Source organism: Astatotilapia calliptera, chromosome 15, assembly GCF_900246225.1.
Source record: "Astatotilapia calliptera chromosome 15, fAstCal1.2, whole genome shotgun sequence".
Classification (NCBI taxonomy): domain Eukaryota; kingdom Metazoa; phylum Chordata; class Actinopteri; order Cichliformes; family Cichlidae; genus Astatotilapia; species Astatotilapia calliptera.
In genome coordinates this window covers 3294657-3310831 of record NC_039316.1, presented here as the reverse complement: position 1 = coordinate 3310831, position 16175 = coordinate 3294657, and the positions used below count along the sequence as shown (strand labels likewise).

At 41.1% G+C, this 16175-nt stretch overlaps 1 protein-coding gene across 5 annotated transcripts in view; it reads right to left on the bottom strand.

The window, feature by feature from the left end:
- Positions 1–16175, bottom strand: part of evlb (Enah/Vasp-like b) — a 49146-nt gene that overhangs the window by 7294 nt on the left and 25677 nt on the right. For all 5 annotated transcript variants that reach the window (XM_026142443.1, XM_026142440.1, XM_026142442.1 and 2 more), the window contains exons 2-4: positions 9322–9490; positions 7247–7424; positions 156–222 (exon numbers count right to left, since the gene is read on the bottom strand). In XM_026142443.1, coding sequence (XP_025998228.1) covers positions 156–222; positions 7247–7424; positions 9322–9490 — 414 coding nt within the window. The remainder of the gene's footprint in view (positions 1–155; positions 223–7246; positions 7425–9321; positions 9491–16175) is intronic.

Sequence of the window (16175 nt, the reverse complement as noted above, 5' to 3'; positions counted from 1 at the left end):
TTTGGCACCACAGTTCATTCAGATCATTTTTCTGATTGCAAAAGCTGCCAGACAAGGTGGGCTTAAAAATAAACAAATAAATAATCTGCTAACAGGGGTTCATGTTACATAGACTGCCTTGCAAAGAAGGAGAAAACGTCTTTTTTAAATGATACCTTGCTCTCTGAGCTTCTATCTCATCTGAAGTCGGTCCATTCTGGACTTGGCGCTGGAGAGCTGGACCTAAAGATGCAAATGAAAACAGAAAGAAAGAAAAAGACACAAATAGAGTGAAGTTGACCTTAATGTTTCATTATCAGCACTATTATGTCAGTTAAAATTAGTGCCAGTCAAGATAATTAACTATAAAATCACAAGGAACGTAACAGCGACTGATCATTATGTTGTCTCATTTCCATAATAAGTAATGTGCAGTGAAAAGCATGATAATCCCCGACTTCATGTAAATGAGCTTAAACTCATTCATGCACTTTTACTGTTGAAGGGGAGCAGAAGATGTCCTGCTGCAACGCTGTCCTTCTGTTTACTCCTGCGCTCTTTTAGAGACAAGTCATTTGATTCGTAATGCTGCAGTGAGGCGACATCTGAGAGCGGCCTTCTCTTAAATTTTTAAATTCACACAAATGTCAATATGAGCACAAACACATGCAAGCGCACAAACAAATGTCAGCCAGAGCCCCACGAGTACTTCTGGGGTGAAATACAACTTGCCGACGGGTTTATGAATCACCAAAACTAGAAACAGAGCGGCTGAGCGGCTGAGCGAGGTCTGGAGAGTGTCTGAGCTGCTCTTTCTAAACAGATGAACCTAACTGAGAACAGAGGAAATTCTGTCAGCTGTGGTTACAAACTCAGTAAAAATAAACCATTGTGGCATCTCCTTTGGTGGATGAGGCTCAAAATCAAATATACTGTATGCGAGAGTCATTATTGTCTGAGCTACAAGGCTTTTGGTATCTAATCCTTTTACTACCATAAGTGAGATCTGCAGATAGAGCCAGAAAGGAAATGCAATTAATTGAACACATGATAAGACTTCAACTTGGGGTTTACAATTAAATCAGATGTCAATGTCAAGGATGTTCTCATGACTGAATTCCTCTGGATTAAGGAAGTAAGTAAGGAGGAATCTTGTGGTGTTTTTTTGGTTACTTTTTGGTTGATTTATGATCACTTCCCTTTAAATCTAATCAAGAGTTTTAAAAGTGTTTGAAATAGGCATAAAACTCTATAGACCATGTTCCCTTTTGTCTACGTAAAGATGTCCCTTACATAACAGTTTTATGGCTCTACATAGTCAGCCTGTTTTCAGGGTCACTGCTCACTGACGATTCTCTCCACTGCTCACACCTCTAATGGAATAGACTCTGGCTGATGGTGCTAATGGCTGCTATTGATCAAGTAACAGAAACCCAAAAATACAACGATGGCAAAAGCTTTGAGTCATGGCTGCTATCAGACACCTGTCCTACACACATGCATGGTGTTTCATCTTAGATCCTAATGTTATATTTTTAGAATCCAGGTTTTGTCCAGAACAGGTTTAGACCCAACAAAATTTAATTTACTAATAAATGCCCGTGCATGCTTGGCCTGTTTGTGGTGTTGCATGTGAAATTAAAATGCATTTTTATCACGTGTCATATAAGCAAACAATGTAAACAATTTTAGCCCAATGCTAAGTGGCTGATGGGCAACCTGACGGCATCATAATATATACCTGAAGTTTTAAAGCTATAAGTGAGATGTTACTGTAATGATATAAAAATCATATGGTGCTTCTATAAGGTGTTACAGGTTCATAAATGCTAAAAACAGGTTACTTTAGCTGACTGCTATGTAGTTGCTAGGCAACATGAAGACATCACAATATCTGATGTAGATAAGAACCTTCAGGGAAGGAGCTGGCAGACAACCAAACCAGCACACAGACAGAGCTTTATGTGTATTATAGTGACCTGCTGAACTCCTTTCGATGTCCTCTAAAAGAGAGGCCAGCTGCCCTTCAGATGCAGTTCATTTCTGCGATCTCGTTCTTTTGGTCACTACCCAGAGTTAATGACCATAGGTAAGGGTAGGGACGTAGATCAATATGTAAATCGAGAGCTTTGGACCTTTACAGCATTGAATTGAACTGAACCTCAAACCAGCAGTTTTTGGTTGACAAATTGGCAAATGGCCTGTATTTATATAGCGCTTTACTAGTCCCTAAGGACCCCAAAGCGCTTTACATATCCAGTCATCCACCCATTCACACACACATTCACACACTGGTGATGATGACACTGAGAACATACAATAATCCAAGAATAAAACTAAAATACATAAAAAACTGGGTCGTGGGCCAAGTGCCATGACACTATCACTGCAAAAGTAAAATGTTGATTTCAGAATGTATTGAAGAGAAAAACGACCCTATCGACTGATAGAGGATAGAGGACTCAAAAGAGATGTTTAGTTGGATTTATTTCTACTAGATGAGTGAGTAACAGAGCCTGCCAAGTTCAATTCAATTCAATTTTATTTATACAGCAGCAAATCACAACAACAGTTGCCTTAATGTGCTTTATATTGTAACGCAAAGACCCTACATACAGAAAAAACCCAACAATCAGACAACACCCTGTGAGCAAGCACTTGGTGACAGTGGGAAGGAAAACCCCCTTTTAACAGGAAGAAACCTCCAGCAGAACCAGGTTTAGGGAGGGGTTACTAACACAAAAGCTATTCTACATGTTTGAAAAAGGCCACGCTCTACAACAGAGTATTGCACTGCTTTAACTGGTTTAAATATTTCAATATATGTTCCATTTGAGTTTGTTTACCTTATTCAGCTAATGATTCCTGACTGACTCTGCCATTTACTGGATTATAATAACACAATAATAGCCATTAAACACACAAAAACTACACACACAAACTCAAAATCAGAATTGTCATGCAGATGTTTGCACACACAGTTTTTTTTACCTACACGACATGCTGAAGAAGAGAAACCGGCTGCAGCAAACACAGAGGCACTGACAGACCCACTCCCTCCTAACCATCTCTTGCCTTCAGCTCCTCTTCCTCTCCCTCCTCCTTTTCTTCTCCATTCATCATCTCCCTCACTATCTCTCTCTCTCTCACACACCTCACCTGCCTGCCTTTCCCTCCTCCTCCCATCCTACCTCACCAACAGTATCATCTGTCATCTTCTTGAAACTAACACCAGGAGCGGCAGCAGCACAGCGAGAATATCTGCTTAATGTTTCAAAAGGTCGACTTTGTCTCTAGGCTACACAGCCTAGTGCTGCTTAGCCACACAAATATTACAGCGAGATGATCCACGTGCACTCCAGGTTTACATCAAGGCTCAAACATGTGGGGGGCGGGGATAAAGAGTTACTAAGTAACAAAAGTGTTTTTTTTGTCACATAAGTAACAAAAGTTTATTCTTTAGTTGGTGTTTGGGTGTCATGTGACAAGATAGCAAATGGCCGGTGCTCTAATAAGCTCCAGAACAACAACAGTGCCAGTGCCCTCTGTAAGCAGTTGCGTCCCCACCTGCCACCAGAACATCGTCAGCACTTCCCAGCATTGATTTGCTAAGTCTCTGAAGGTCTAGTGGATGAGTGCAAAACCATCCTCCAGTGATTCCCTTTAATCAATAGTTGATCAATCAATAGTTTCATATCATACAAGGATTTCTCTGGTGGGCCTGAGAGGTCAGTGACCCCCAAAGTTTACAGTGTTAATGCAGGTGTTCAGTTGGGTGGCTGGATGCTGACCACAGCATATGACTCGCATCCTTTTCTGTATGTCTTCCTGGAATAGACGACTCCTATTTATAGAGAGTCGAGAGTTTAAATATTCCCTTTATTTTGTCACCTGTCAGGTCTTACATGTAGGTCTTAAAAATGGCTTATTTTGGCTAATACCATTTTATGAAATGTTAAACAATCATATTTTTGTTTTATTCCATTAATGACCTATCTTACTTCCAAAATATGAGTTCATTTGGCACTTTTGGTTATCACTTTTACACAGTGATCACTTTTTACAAGTGACAGGTTACATCTTTCTGTAAAACCCAGAGAAAATAGGCCTTCAAAGCAATAAGAATAAACAGTGCTCGGCTGTTTCATATGTTCCTTTTTGATCCTCTCCTCAGTTTTATATCCTACATCATGTAATATTTCCTCTCTAAAGGTGAAAGCAATTTTAAGGACAAAAGGTCAGGTTTTGACTTCCTTACCACTAGAGGGTGTTAGGCACAAGCAAGGAACACCCATGTTCTGGTTTCAGCTTTACAAAGTGTGAACGTGTCTTATGTAATCAGCTGGAGAGCATGGATATGCAAAAATCAGGTCCTGTGCCATGCTGAGAAATAAAAATAGGAAACAACATACCGGAATAAACTAATTTCCTAATTCTCCCCCTTGATCACGCACTTGTGCGTAAATATAAAAGTTGATCTGTGTGTGTTATGATACAACCTTTGTGAGCGCTGTATCATGGCAAGCTGGTAGCACTGAGATGCTATCAGTCTCTCTATCTGTCAGATGTGCACATGCTTCCCCAACGTGTTTGTGCACTTGCGTTTGGCTGCTGTCACTCGAGCCTCTTTGTTCCCCATCCCATGTTATTAGGCAGATGAAAAGATCTGCTCTCTAGAACGGGGCCCAAGGGAGATCTTCTCAATGACTCACTCTAATTAAGAGGCTGGAGGGGACTGGAGGGGGAAGCACGCCGCCGCCGCCGCTGCTGCTGCTGGAGTAATAACTGGCAAGCTGTGACAGTCACTCTGCCTCTCAGTCGCTCCTCAGTTTACATTTGTCTGTCTCTCTTCTCACACACATATACACAGAACTCTGGAGGATTGAGGTTGCCTGTCTTGTATGTATACTCGCTGCTGAAGTCTTTAAATAGAACCTTTTGCAGACGTTTTGGCTTACAGCAGGAAAAACACAGATGGAACCAATAACACTGACGACAGCTCTGTTTCCACTGATGTGTCCCAGCAAGCCCTGGTGGGGATCACAATGAAATGCAGCTTATATTAATTAAATAATTACATTTGTGTCTGTCTGCATGTCAGATAGCTCTATCTTTGATCTATAATAGATTAAAGAATTAATCTTATTGCTAAGCCCCCAGTGAAGTGATGTCATGACAGATTGATGTGGTGATGTTAGAGTCTCTATTGCCCCTTGAAAGACACTGAGAAAGTTTTCAGTGTGACAAATATTTTATCAATGCTCCAAGTGACTAATTTAGGCTCAGCCCCAACCTTATAAACAGTGCAGCTGCATTCCAACCAAAACTATCAATGAGCCACGGGGTCAGCTTCATGATCGCTAATATGCAAACTGTCGTTTCTCCTGCTGAAGACTCTGCATCCAGATGAACAGAGTCAACCTTCTGTGATATCCAGACAACTTCAAGTATGGCTACTATTTTTAGATCACTTCCCGCAGGAAACCTTTCCTGCCTCTTCTGTAATTTCACCATGAGTCTCAGACCTGCACATCTTTTATTTCAGCTTGACTGAACTGTCCGTTGCTGAGTCTACGGTTGTTAGGTCTGTGCTATATCGCATTCTCTGCAATGATACAGGTGGAAATTTCTATGTGAAATAAAAATATACTGCAATATCCGAAGTGCCGAAGTGTATCTGAGAGCTCGGATGACAATTTATTACATAAAAGGGAGCTACTTCAACAACTTCCAGTGAATCGCAGTGCTCTGCAAAATATTTCAGGGAAATCTGTTAAAGATGGAAATGGAAAGAGTGTTTCAGCACACGAGGCAAAAACACCCTGAATGCAAGGAGGGTACAAAGGAGGAGATAATAGGAACAGCTGATGATATGTGACCAAGTGAATACAGGGTCAGTATTGCCAATACCGATACTAATACTTTCAACCTATAAAGGCAGCTTATATAAGAGGAAAGCAGCTTCTCATTTAATGACCACTATATCAGTGTGACTTTTAATTTCAAAAATAATTAGCTAACACAACAAAACACACCTTTGAACTTTTAATGTATTTTGAAACTGGGTTTGTAGGAGACCTGGAATCACTTCAGGCCAGTTTCTGTTGTTTAAATGTGCTTTAGGCAATAAATAAAAGTGAATACAAAAAGGGGCATGTTTGAGGTATATTTTTTAATTTCATGAAAAAACAATTTATTTAACACAGTTGAGTGGGCTACATACTGAACTTAGAGGATAGATACAAAGTATCAATACTTGCTTTTCTATCAATGTGATAGAAAAGCAAGGCGTGGCAGTAAAGACCACACTTCAATGCTTTTCAGCATACTTCTTTCTTTATTCTCAGTTGCTTGTTTCTTACGGTTCCCGGCTGCAGCTTTTCAGTTCGCAGCCACATGTAATGGAAAAACATTCATTCAGGACCCATTTCACTCTTATATGCAGGGGAGGCGTGATGAGCTGATGCACCTCAGGTGTGTCAGCCTCCACCTCAGCCGCGCCACAAACCACGCCCGCCAAACAAGGCTTTAAGCAGCTGATTAAAAAGCCCAACCCAATCATACAGGCTCCTGAAGAGTTACAAGGTTAACTTTAGTTATTATTATTGTTAAAGTGTTAAGCAGTCATTTTACACTTTTACTTTGAAATTTCAAGGTTAAACACAACCTAGGCTACTTTTGTGTTCACATTTCAATAGATTCACACTTAAAATAAGGAAATATGCAGCAACTTAGTGAAAAAGTTGCTCTTTTTAAAATTACTACAAACATCAATAAAGCATTCAGTATTTCTTTCCTATATCTTCTGAAATGTCACACATTTTCTTGAAATATTGTGATATGACTTTGCCACTATATCGCCCACTCTTATGGGCTATGATCCAGCAGCTTTCAGCAGTTAAGCAGCCCACTGTTCAGAGCTACACTCTGAATTTTGCTTGACACTAATTTGCATCACACTATCACTCTACACGTGTACATAAAGAATGTAAGGGAGTGGTTATCATCTCTGCTGGTTCATGGAAAGTTCAGAGAGAGCTAATCTCACATACCCATGATGACATGACATTTGAACCCATTTTAACCATTTTGCCCGCCGTGTTAAGTCACACATGTTCAGCCCAGTTTTGTGAATTAAAAGTGCCGAGTGCTTATCTGAGAGAAATAAAGTGGAGCTAACTATCGAGTAATAAAATGAAATAAGAAGACATCCTCCATTTCTCAAGTGTGTGTGCATGTGTGCGTCTTGTACTGTGGGAAAACGCACCTCCATCCTGAGCACTGAGGACATTGAGGGCAAAGAGCATAGCATTGGAGAAGGTGGTGGCCTCCTCCTTGCTGGCGAAGTTGAGGCCATAGACCTGCCTGGCGTCCCTCCACTGGTGGAAGGTTGGTGTGGCCTGGTTGTACTTGAGACCCTTCACTATTGAGTAGTTGATGACCACCTTTGAAGGACAAGAGGAGAATGCAGGAAAGGCAGTCATCAGTTAGGAAAAAACTGGAAAGTATTTCGCTTTTATCGGAGAGTTTTTATTTTTCAAGGTTATTTCTCTCTTTTTTTTTTTTTATCTGAAAAATGATTTAAATCCACAGATGGCAGCGCGCCCATAGACATACAACACGGTCATAACTTGCATTGTTTGGAAGGATTTGTGGATTCTGAGTGCGCTGTGTTTTGCGCCACTGTAAAGATAAAACATTTTTGTGTCTGAGAGCAGCACAGCTTGTAATAGTCATTGTGTTTCTCATTTTTATGTTGCTTACATCATGAGCTGTAACTTAGAAGAAACACAGCTGTGAAAAAATGCTGTCGTTTATATCTTGTTTTTCCACAGCTACCCACTGACATCTACTTAACTCTTTAAGCTCTGGGCAATTCTTTTGAGTTTAATTCCAAAATTCACAGTAACAGTAACATCTGAAGAGAAGACATCTGTATCGTGTTCTCTTTAATACTTAGTCCCTGCTGTGTGATTTTATATCCAACTGAGTGAGTTTATTCGATTAAGTTTTATTTCTATAGCGCAAAATCACAGCGACAACTGCCTTAAGGCACTTTATATTGTAAAGTCTCAACCCTAAAAAAATACAAAGAAAATAAAGAAAACCCCAACTATCATATGACCCCCAATGAGCACGTGCTTTGGCAACAGTGGAAAAGAAAAACTCCCTTTTAACAGGAAGAAACCTCCAGCAGAACCAGGCTCAGGGAGGGGCAGCCAGTTGGGAGCGTGGGGAAGAATACGGCACAAAGACGTGCTGTGGAAGAGAGCCAGAGATTAATAATAACTAATAATTAAATGCAGAGAGGTGTATAAACACACAGCGAGGGAAAAAGGTGTATTGTTTGTCGTGTTATTTCCTGTTTTATTTTGTAGGTTATTTCCTCAGGTGTTTTTATTTCCTTCACTAGTTTGTCATCTTAGTTTGCTTCATTCAGCTCAAAACAGTGACCACTCTGGTCTGACCTGCGGCATCAACAACACATTTCACCCAGAGAACCGCCATTTTTTTTCCTCTTTCCTCTTCCTGATCATTCACTGTGAACTAGAGATAATTGTCAGAGTAAATCAGCCGTTTCTGAAATACACAGACCAGCCCATCTGGCACCAATAGCCATGTCATATTCAGAATCACTTAAATTACCTTTCGTCACCATTATGTTGCACACTGATTCAGTTTGAACTTCAGCAGTCAAAGTCTTAGTGTCTTAATGCAATCAGCTGGCTGGCATAGGTTCTGTTAGTTAACCTTTTTTTAAATGAGTTGTTTAATATTTAACTTTTGAAATGATACTTGATAGCCCTGCAAAAGCCTGACAACCTGTCCAGGGTATACCCCAGCCGCTCGTCCTATGGCAGCTGGTTTAGGCTCCGATCCTCCAGATTCCACCACCCCCCAAAAAAGAAAAAGTTATCCCTTTGGCTATTTAATCTCCATTTTCATTTTCTGAATCTTTGTAGGTTTTCTGCCACTTTCAGACATCTTTGTAGTTGTCAGTTTTTGATTACTGCTGTGCTTGATAACCCCGCTGTTTACATGTGTTCCGCGTCTTATCGCCAAACACGTCTGCGGCGGTGCAAAAGAGCCGAGTGCTAATGAGCTGTTGCCGTTGGAGAGGCTGACAGACGGTGAAGAAGATTTCACTCAAGTCACAGCGGAGGCGGGTGAGCTTTAAGATTTCACGAGGTTTGAAGCACGCACACACACAGACTTTGACTGAAGAAATTTTTAAGACTTCATTGGTTCACTCACTCTCCTTCAGTATAGTCAAGTCACAATCCAGACTATTTGCAATCCTCCCACAGCAACAAGTTTACCTCCAGCATCTGCACTTCTTACCTGCTGGTCCTGCAGTTTGACTCCCACCACTCTGAAGGTATTGTTGGCAGTGTTGTGGTAGATGTTGATGCGGCTGAATCCCTGCTGGCCAGGCTTGATGGGCACCCACTTCTTGCTGGTGTCATCGTAGACCATGACAGAGGCCCGCGCCTGGCAGATACTCTGCTCACTGGAGGAGACATTAAAACAAAGAAGAGAGAAACAGGGTGAGTTGGTCATATGTGGGGAGCAGAGAGTTTATCAGCTCCAGAGTTAATCCCAAAGCAGCTTCGCCCCTCTTTCTCTTCTTTCTAGTTTGTGGTGTCATTGCTTTAGCTTGTGACTGGACGTAGACATTTCCCTTCTTAACCCCTCTAATCTAGATATCAGAAACCACTAAAAATCAGAGCAAAAACATCTATCATAAACTGCCACCATCAGACAGAGACGTTATAAAACAATAACTAGAAGTATTTGATGTGTGCAACATCCTCAATCACATCCAAAAACCGGCAATAAATATTATATATACACCCATAAAATAATTAATTCTGTAATAAACATGTAATAAAAACACTCTTGCCTTTTTTCTGAACATATTTTTCACATTATGTGATTACTTGTTTAGATGTGCAACATAATAAGTTTCTCCAGTAAGAAACTCGATGATGACACTGTAACAAATAATGTGTCCACATCACATGTTTAGGCGTCAGCTCTATAGTCGACAAAGGACAGCATTGCACACGAGCACATTGAAAAATATTTCTGCGTTAATGATATGAATGAAATCCATTATATGAATGGATTTGTCCTGAGGAAATAAATTCAAGAGGCTTTATGTTTCATTAGTCACAAGCAAAAAAAATTGAACCACTGATGACAGCGGCTGAGTCTTTATCATGTAAAACACTCAGTGGGTCAGGAGGGTGAAAATATTGTCAGCGCAGGAAGAAGAAAGTCATTTTCAAGCAATTTGGACGTCTAATGTCAAACTTTCCTTTAACTGTAAAATCGGAGGATTTAAGTGAGATAATTATGGTGAACAAGACAACAACTCTGTCTTCTAATCCTGCATTTCACTAATGGTCTAATCCAAATGTAATCAAGCACTAGTCCAGCATCTGCCCATGTTCTTAATGAGGCAGGACTGTAATACGTGTGTGTGTGTGTGTGTGTGTGTGTGTGTGTGTGTGTGTGTGTGTGTGTGTGTGTGTGTGTGGCCTCCAGTGTTAGGTTGGGTTTGCCTGCTCTCCTATCTGATCGTGTTATCACAGCCCCCTAGGTCGTCCTTCTTTCCCTCTTTTCCTCAAACACACACACACACACACACGCACACGCACACACATGCACACACATGCACAGAAACACATGCACACTGTAAATAGCACTGAGCGTGATGATGCACTGTTTACGATCATTTCCAGGTCACGTGCTCCGTATCTGCACAATATCAATCAAGGTGCCGGTAAAAGGCGATAAATGGAAAAACACAGGAGAGAAACAGAAACAATTTAGACTTGCAAATGAGATTAACAAGAAGAGTCCCATCTGTGTCTTTGCCTCCTCGCCAAGCTAAAATTAGTGGATCAGGCCTTAAGGCCCTTGTGAAAGAGCTGCGTCAGAAAAGAGGAGCAGTGGAGAAAAGAGGGAAAAGTCTTGGCTTTTAGAGTGTGTGAGTGGAGGCAGCATATGGTGCAGATAAGCGTGTATCATACATGATGGTGGGGGAAATGCTGATGGGATATTATATGAAGGAATAGGCTGACATTTGGCTTATTTGCCCTGTTGATAATAGATGAGACGATAGATTATCTCAAGTCTAAGTGCAGCATTGCAGCCTGGAGGTTATTATAACAGCTTAGCATAAAGACAGATATTAAACAGTTTAGAAAAAAATTACAGTTACATTATGGCTATAGCAAAAATTCAGTGGGATTTTTCAGTGGGAGAAATGTTTTGTCACTCATTCAAATGGCTTTTTCAGACAATGACCAGATCTCATACCACAGGGGAAGCTACACCAAGTCTGTATGGTTTACCGAAGATACATAAACAGGGTGCACCTTTAAGACCATTTGTCTCTACGATCAACTCAGTTACCTATAACACCTCAAAGTTTCTGGCTTCGATCCTCAACCTGTTGGTAGGCAGCTCTGAACACCACATCCACAACACTTTGGATTTTGTTGAGAAGATGAGAGATGCAATTATGGAGGAAACAATGGTCTCATATTATGTTACATCTATCTTTACTTGTGTTCCAGTCGCTGAAGCAGTGAAGGTAGTTCATAAGAGATTACAGGACGAACCCAACCTCAACAATAGACCAATCTCACTGACAACACTGACCAAGTGTGTTTGATCTTGAAGCTGTGTGTGTCTTTATTTGACTTATTTCACATAAAAGTGTGAGTACTACAGGTAGAAACATATGTTTGCCATGTGTTTATAAGATTGGGGAAACCTACAGTCAGCTGAGACTGAAGTAGTCACTTAGATGAGCGACAAAACATTTCTCCCACTAAAAACGCTACATCCAGATGATCAGAATCAACTTTTGGGAATGTGCTGCATTACTTTTAAGAAAAGTGTTCTGTGTAATATGTGCAATAATTACTTTTTTGTGTAATGACCCCGTCACTAATCACAACAAAGAGAGGAAACCAACAAAATTCACAAGCATTTGAACACTCAGCATGAAATTAATTTGCATGAATGTAACGTCTTTGATACGCTGCTTAGAGATGGTGGTGACTCTGAAAGTGGAGCCAATGAGAATCGATAATGGAATCAGAATCGTTAAATCCTTATCAATTCCACCCTAGTGGCCACGCTTTCCTTGATGAGGATGTGCATATCCTGGAAGGGAGGAACGCTGGTTTGGAGTCAGGGAGGCCATTTAAAAGGGAAAGACCATCTCTGAATCAAGGCTACATCTTTCACCATAAAGAAACTGAACTCACAGCCCATTGTTAGTAGTGCTGGTTTCAGTCATTATGCAGATGTACTGTTTATAAGATTGGGGAAACCTGCAGTCAGCTATGACTGAAGGAGTCTCTTTGATGAGGGACAAACTGTTCCACTGAAAATACTGTGTCCAGAAGAAAGGAATCAGTTTTGGGGGATTTCCTTAACTGGATGATTGCTCGTGCATCAAGATATTATGGCTATAGCTTTAAATAATGAACACAATATGTGCAAATAATTCCTGTTAGCCAAACGTTTAGTCATAAGAGTGCTCCTGAACACTGTTTCAGACAGTTCTTTATCCCCAATATGGTCATCTCTGTCAGGAAACCTCTGGCTGGGTGTACAGCAACCTCCTACCACTTCCTTAAGCCTTCCTTTCAAGGGGGGCAGCCAATCAGAGAAGAAGATGGCTTAAAGTGGCTTGTTTCAAATATGAGTGTCGTAGGTGGTTTTTGAAGAATTTGTTACCTGTGTTTCCTATATAAAGGTTACCTGGGCAGGGACTAACCTGACCACAGTCTGATGGGCTAAACAGACAATTTTCCAAATAATCAGTAATAACAGTAGCAGCATGTATGAATTGTAAATTGGCAATTCTTGATTTGTGTTGATATTTTACTGTCCAGGCTTTTTCTTAACAAATCCAATGAACACAGCCTGCTACTCCCCCTTCCTTACTGAAGCTAACTGAAGACGATATCCCCACATGTAAATTACCAGATGCCGCATCACCTGTCACTGGACGGACAGCCTGCCAGCAGCACACTCTGCAAACACGGGGTTCCCCGCCATCCACAGTCTTTAATTCTTTTTTGAGCGGAACAAAATATTGATAAGTCATCAAATAGTGTCAAACAGCAAGTTTTTTTGTTGTTTTGGGGTTTTTGTGAGTCACCAGTCACCGCCGTGGTATCCCTCACTTAAACCCTCGGGATAAGGGATGCTCGTTGCGAGACAATGTGCCTGACTCGAACAAAAAAACAGCATCAAAGAGCAAACACTTTGATCCAGTAAAGAGAAAAGTATCTGTGAAAATAAAAGCACCAGGATAACACTGGAATAACGGAAACAATACCAACTCTTCTCCTTACTTCAAAGTGACAGAGCGAGGCAGTGGGAAGAAACTAAAAACCTGCAGGACTAGAATCTATTCAAACAAGATGAAGACCAAGACTTCAAAGACCATTCACACCCTGCTCTGCTGCCCATGTTTTAATGACATTCTCTCAGGTTATAGCTTGTTATCCACACCAATGCTGTCTTGCATTTTGGTGCACGCTTGAATTCCGCACCGGACCCAGCAGGACAATGACGTGTTGAATTTATTTCGGTTAACTCGACTGACTTCTGTTAATTTTTAAAAAGGAGTGCTCGGCTGCCAGCTGAAAATGGCATCAAGGGCCCAGAAGCATGAATAAATGAGGCTCTTGAGCTAAAGGAGGCTTGAGCAGAAAAGCGGAAGAGACGGGGAGAAGAAGATTGAGTGGGTGACATGAAAACAAGTTTTTCCTGACTGACACACACACACTTGCACACATTACACCTGCGCATGCGCACAACTGCAGGAATGTCATGAATAAATAAGATGCTTCTGAATTTACCTTGACAGCACACACTCATGCACACGCGTGCACTCGAAATGCCATCGTCCTGGGTCTGAATGCACCCAGCCAGAGCTACGGCAAATTCAAGCTGACAGGGACAGACAGAGAAATCTCGGAGAGCTGCTCGGGAATCCTGTCCTTCTGTCGCTTCCACAGAAATGGTGCAATTTGCAGAGCACAGTGATTGGTGTATGGGGATTATATACAAGTGCAAAGGGCGCTCACTCATTTCAGCCTTGCCTCTGCGTACAAAGATGATTTTCTTTAGCGTTATAACAGCTCTGGCCGGGCTCTGAAGCTGAAGCTGTAAACAGGCCAAGGTCAGAAATGCTTTCACCCCTCAGTGACTTTGAGTAATGTAACCTTGACAATGATGACTGCACCCATAGGCGACAGGATGCAACATAAACAGTGACAGCGACCGGCTCTGGTGCATTATTGCTGCATCTTTTCTCCCAGAATCCTCTGATGCTGAACTCAAAACGAGGCATGCAGCAGAAAGAGTCCCGATCTTTACGCACAGCAGAAAGCTGAATGATGTAACCCTGATAGTCTAAATGACTTTAACATAAAATTGCATCACAGAAACTATAAAGTTAGCTTTTGCGCATGCTTTTTTGGGATTGAGTTAATAAGTCATCTTGAGTGTCTAAGGTCAGATTAATGAGTGTGTAATGATAAACACATGAATTATTCATTCATGCTGCTAAATGTTTGCAGGAGTGAAGACTAATTATGCCCCAGAAACACCCGTGTATGCCTCCTATTTATTTTCTTCTCTTAAAAGCACAGAGAATGTGCCCATTAGGCGCTTTTCCTCTGGGTCTCAGGTCAGCTAAGGGTTAATAAGATGCTTGTCCAACTCAAAGTCTTTCACTTTGGTCTTTGGCTTTTCTTACCTCGCCTCTCTCCCACACAGATTTATCTGTTTCTTGAAGATCTGCTCAGCGTGTGAGCCAGTGATTGCTGTTCATAAGCGTTTTGCAGTGATCCTTCAATTAACTGGCACCTGGCTCCGTCACATTTGTGCACCCTAACCTGCAAAGTCAAAGCGTTACGTTCCAAGTGCCAAGCTTCCTGTGTGCTCGCGCAAGATTTACTCTTCTGGCGTGACTCGTCTGATCTGTCATGAACAGCAGAACAGCAAAGCTGTCAGACGAGAGGAAACACAGGTATTTAAAAAAAAACACATATGCAGAGGAGAGGGAAGTATTTTAGATGCGATACACATTAAAAATAAATAAATAAAGATGAGGCATGAAACATAATTAGCACTTTGATCCTCTCTTTTGCTGATAAATTGGCAAACCAGAGGGAGGTGGAATTTAAATTTAGCACAATAACTGCTCGGTAATGGCATTTTGCATAAGAGCAGAGATTGAATCACTGCTGTGCGAGCTGGTTTTTCTTTCTGAGATGAATAAAATATGCATTCAGGATTTCATCAGACCTTTTTTACCACTGGAATGAATTTTCCATGCTATGAGTCAGCAACCCAAGAAGGGAAACAACATCTCTTATAGCTGGTGCTAACAATATAGTATATCTGCAGTATTACTGTCAGTCCACTCTGTCTTTAACTTTTGTGCCACTCTCCCTGTGTGAACTGCCGTCGACACGTTTAGCTCTGAGCATTTGCAGTGTGTCAGTTCAGGTTTTGTCTTCAGCAGTAATCTGTGCTGTTGGAAAGTCTTATACACATACACACACATATATATATATACATATATATACACACACATACATATATGTGTCCCTGTCTCTCTCAGTATACTGGCTGCAGCTCTTACAGTACAACACCCTGCAGACATCACAACATCAAAGCTATTGTGCTGCTCCACTTTCTGGGGCCTTGCTGCTCAAGGCAGCGGTGCGCTAACAACAAAGAAGAATCTGCCTAAAATAGCTGTAGCTGTATGCAAATTTGTGTGTGCGCACAGTACAGATTCCTATCTAAACCCCTCTATGGCTGTATGAAGACTGCAGTGAAGTTACATTTTCAAAGTGGCTCAAACACTGGCCGCAGCCCTGCAACTTTTAAGTTCCTTTCATATTGTGCAAAGATGATTAGATTCACTTCCTCATTCAGGTCATAGGCCTTTGCACAGAGGACTGATGAACAAACAGTTAAAGTAATGTTTGATGTTTACTGTGAAAGCAATAATCATGTCATACTTTGGGCAAATTTGAGTTGATAGTGATCAAATCTGACAAAAAGTGAAAACTAATCTTTAACGTGATGACTCATTCACACTAGAGTAATAAACTAACTAATTCAATGGCTCTGATGTTTCAGCT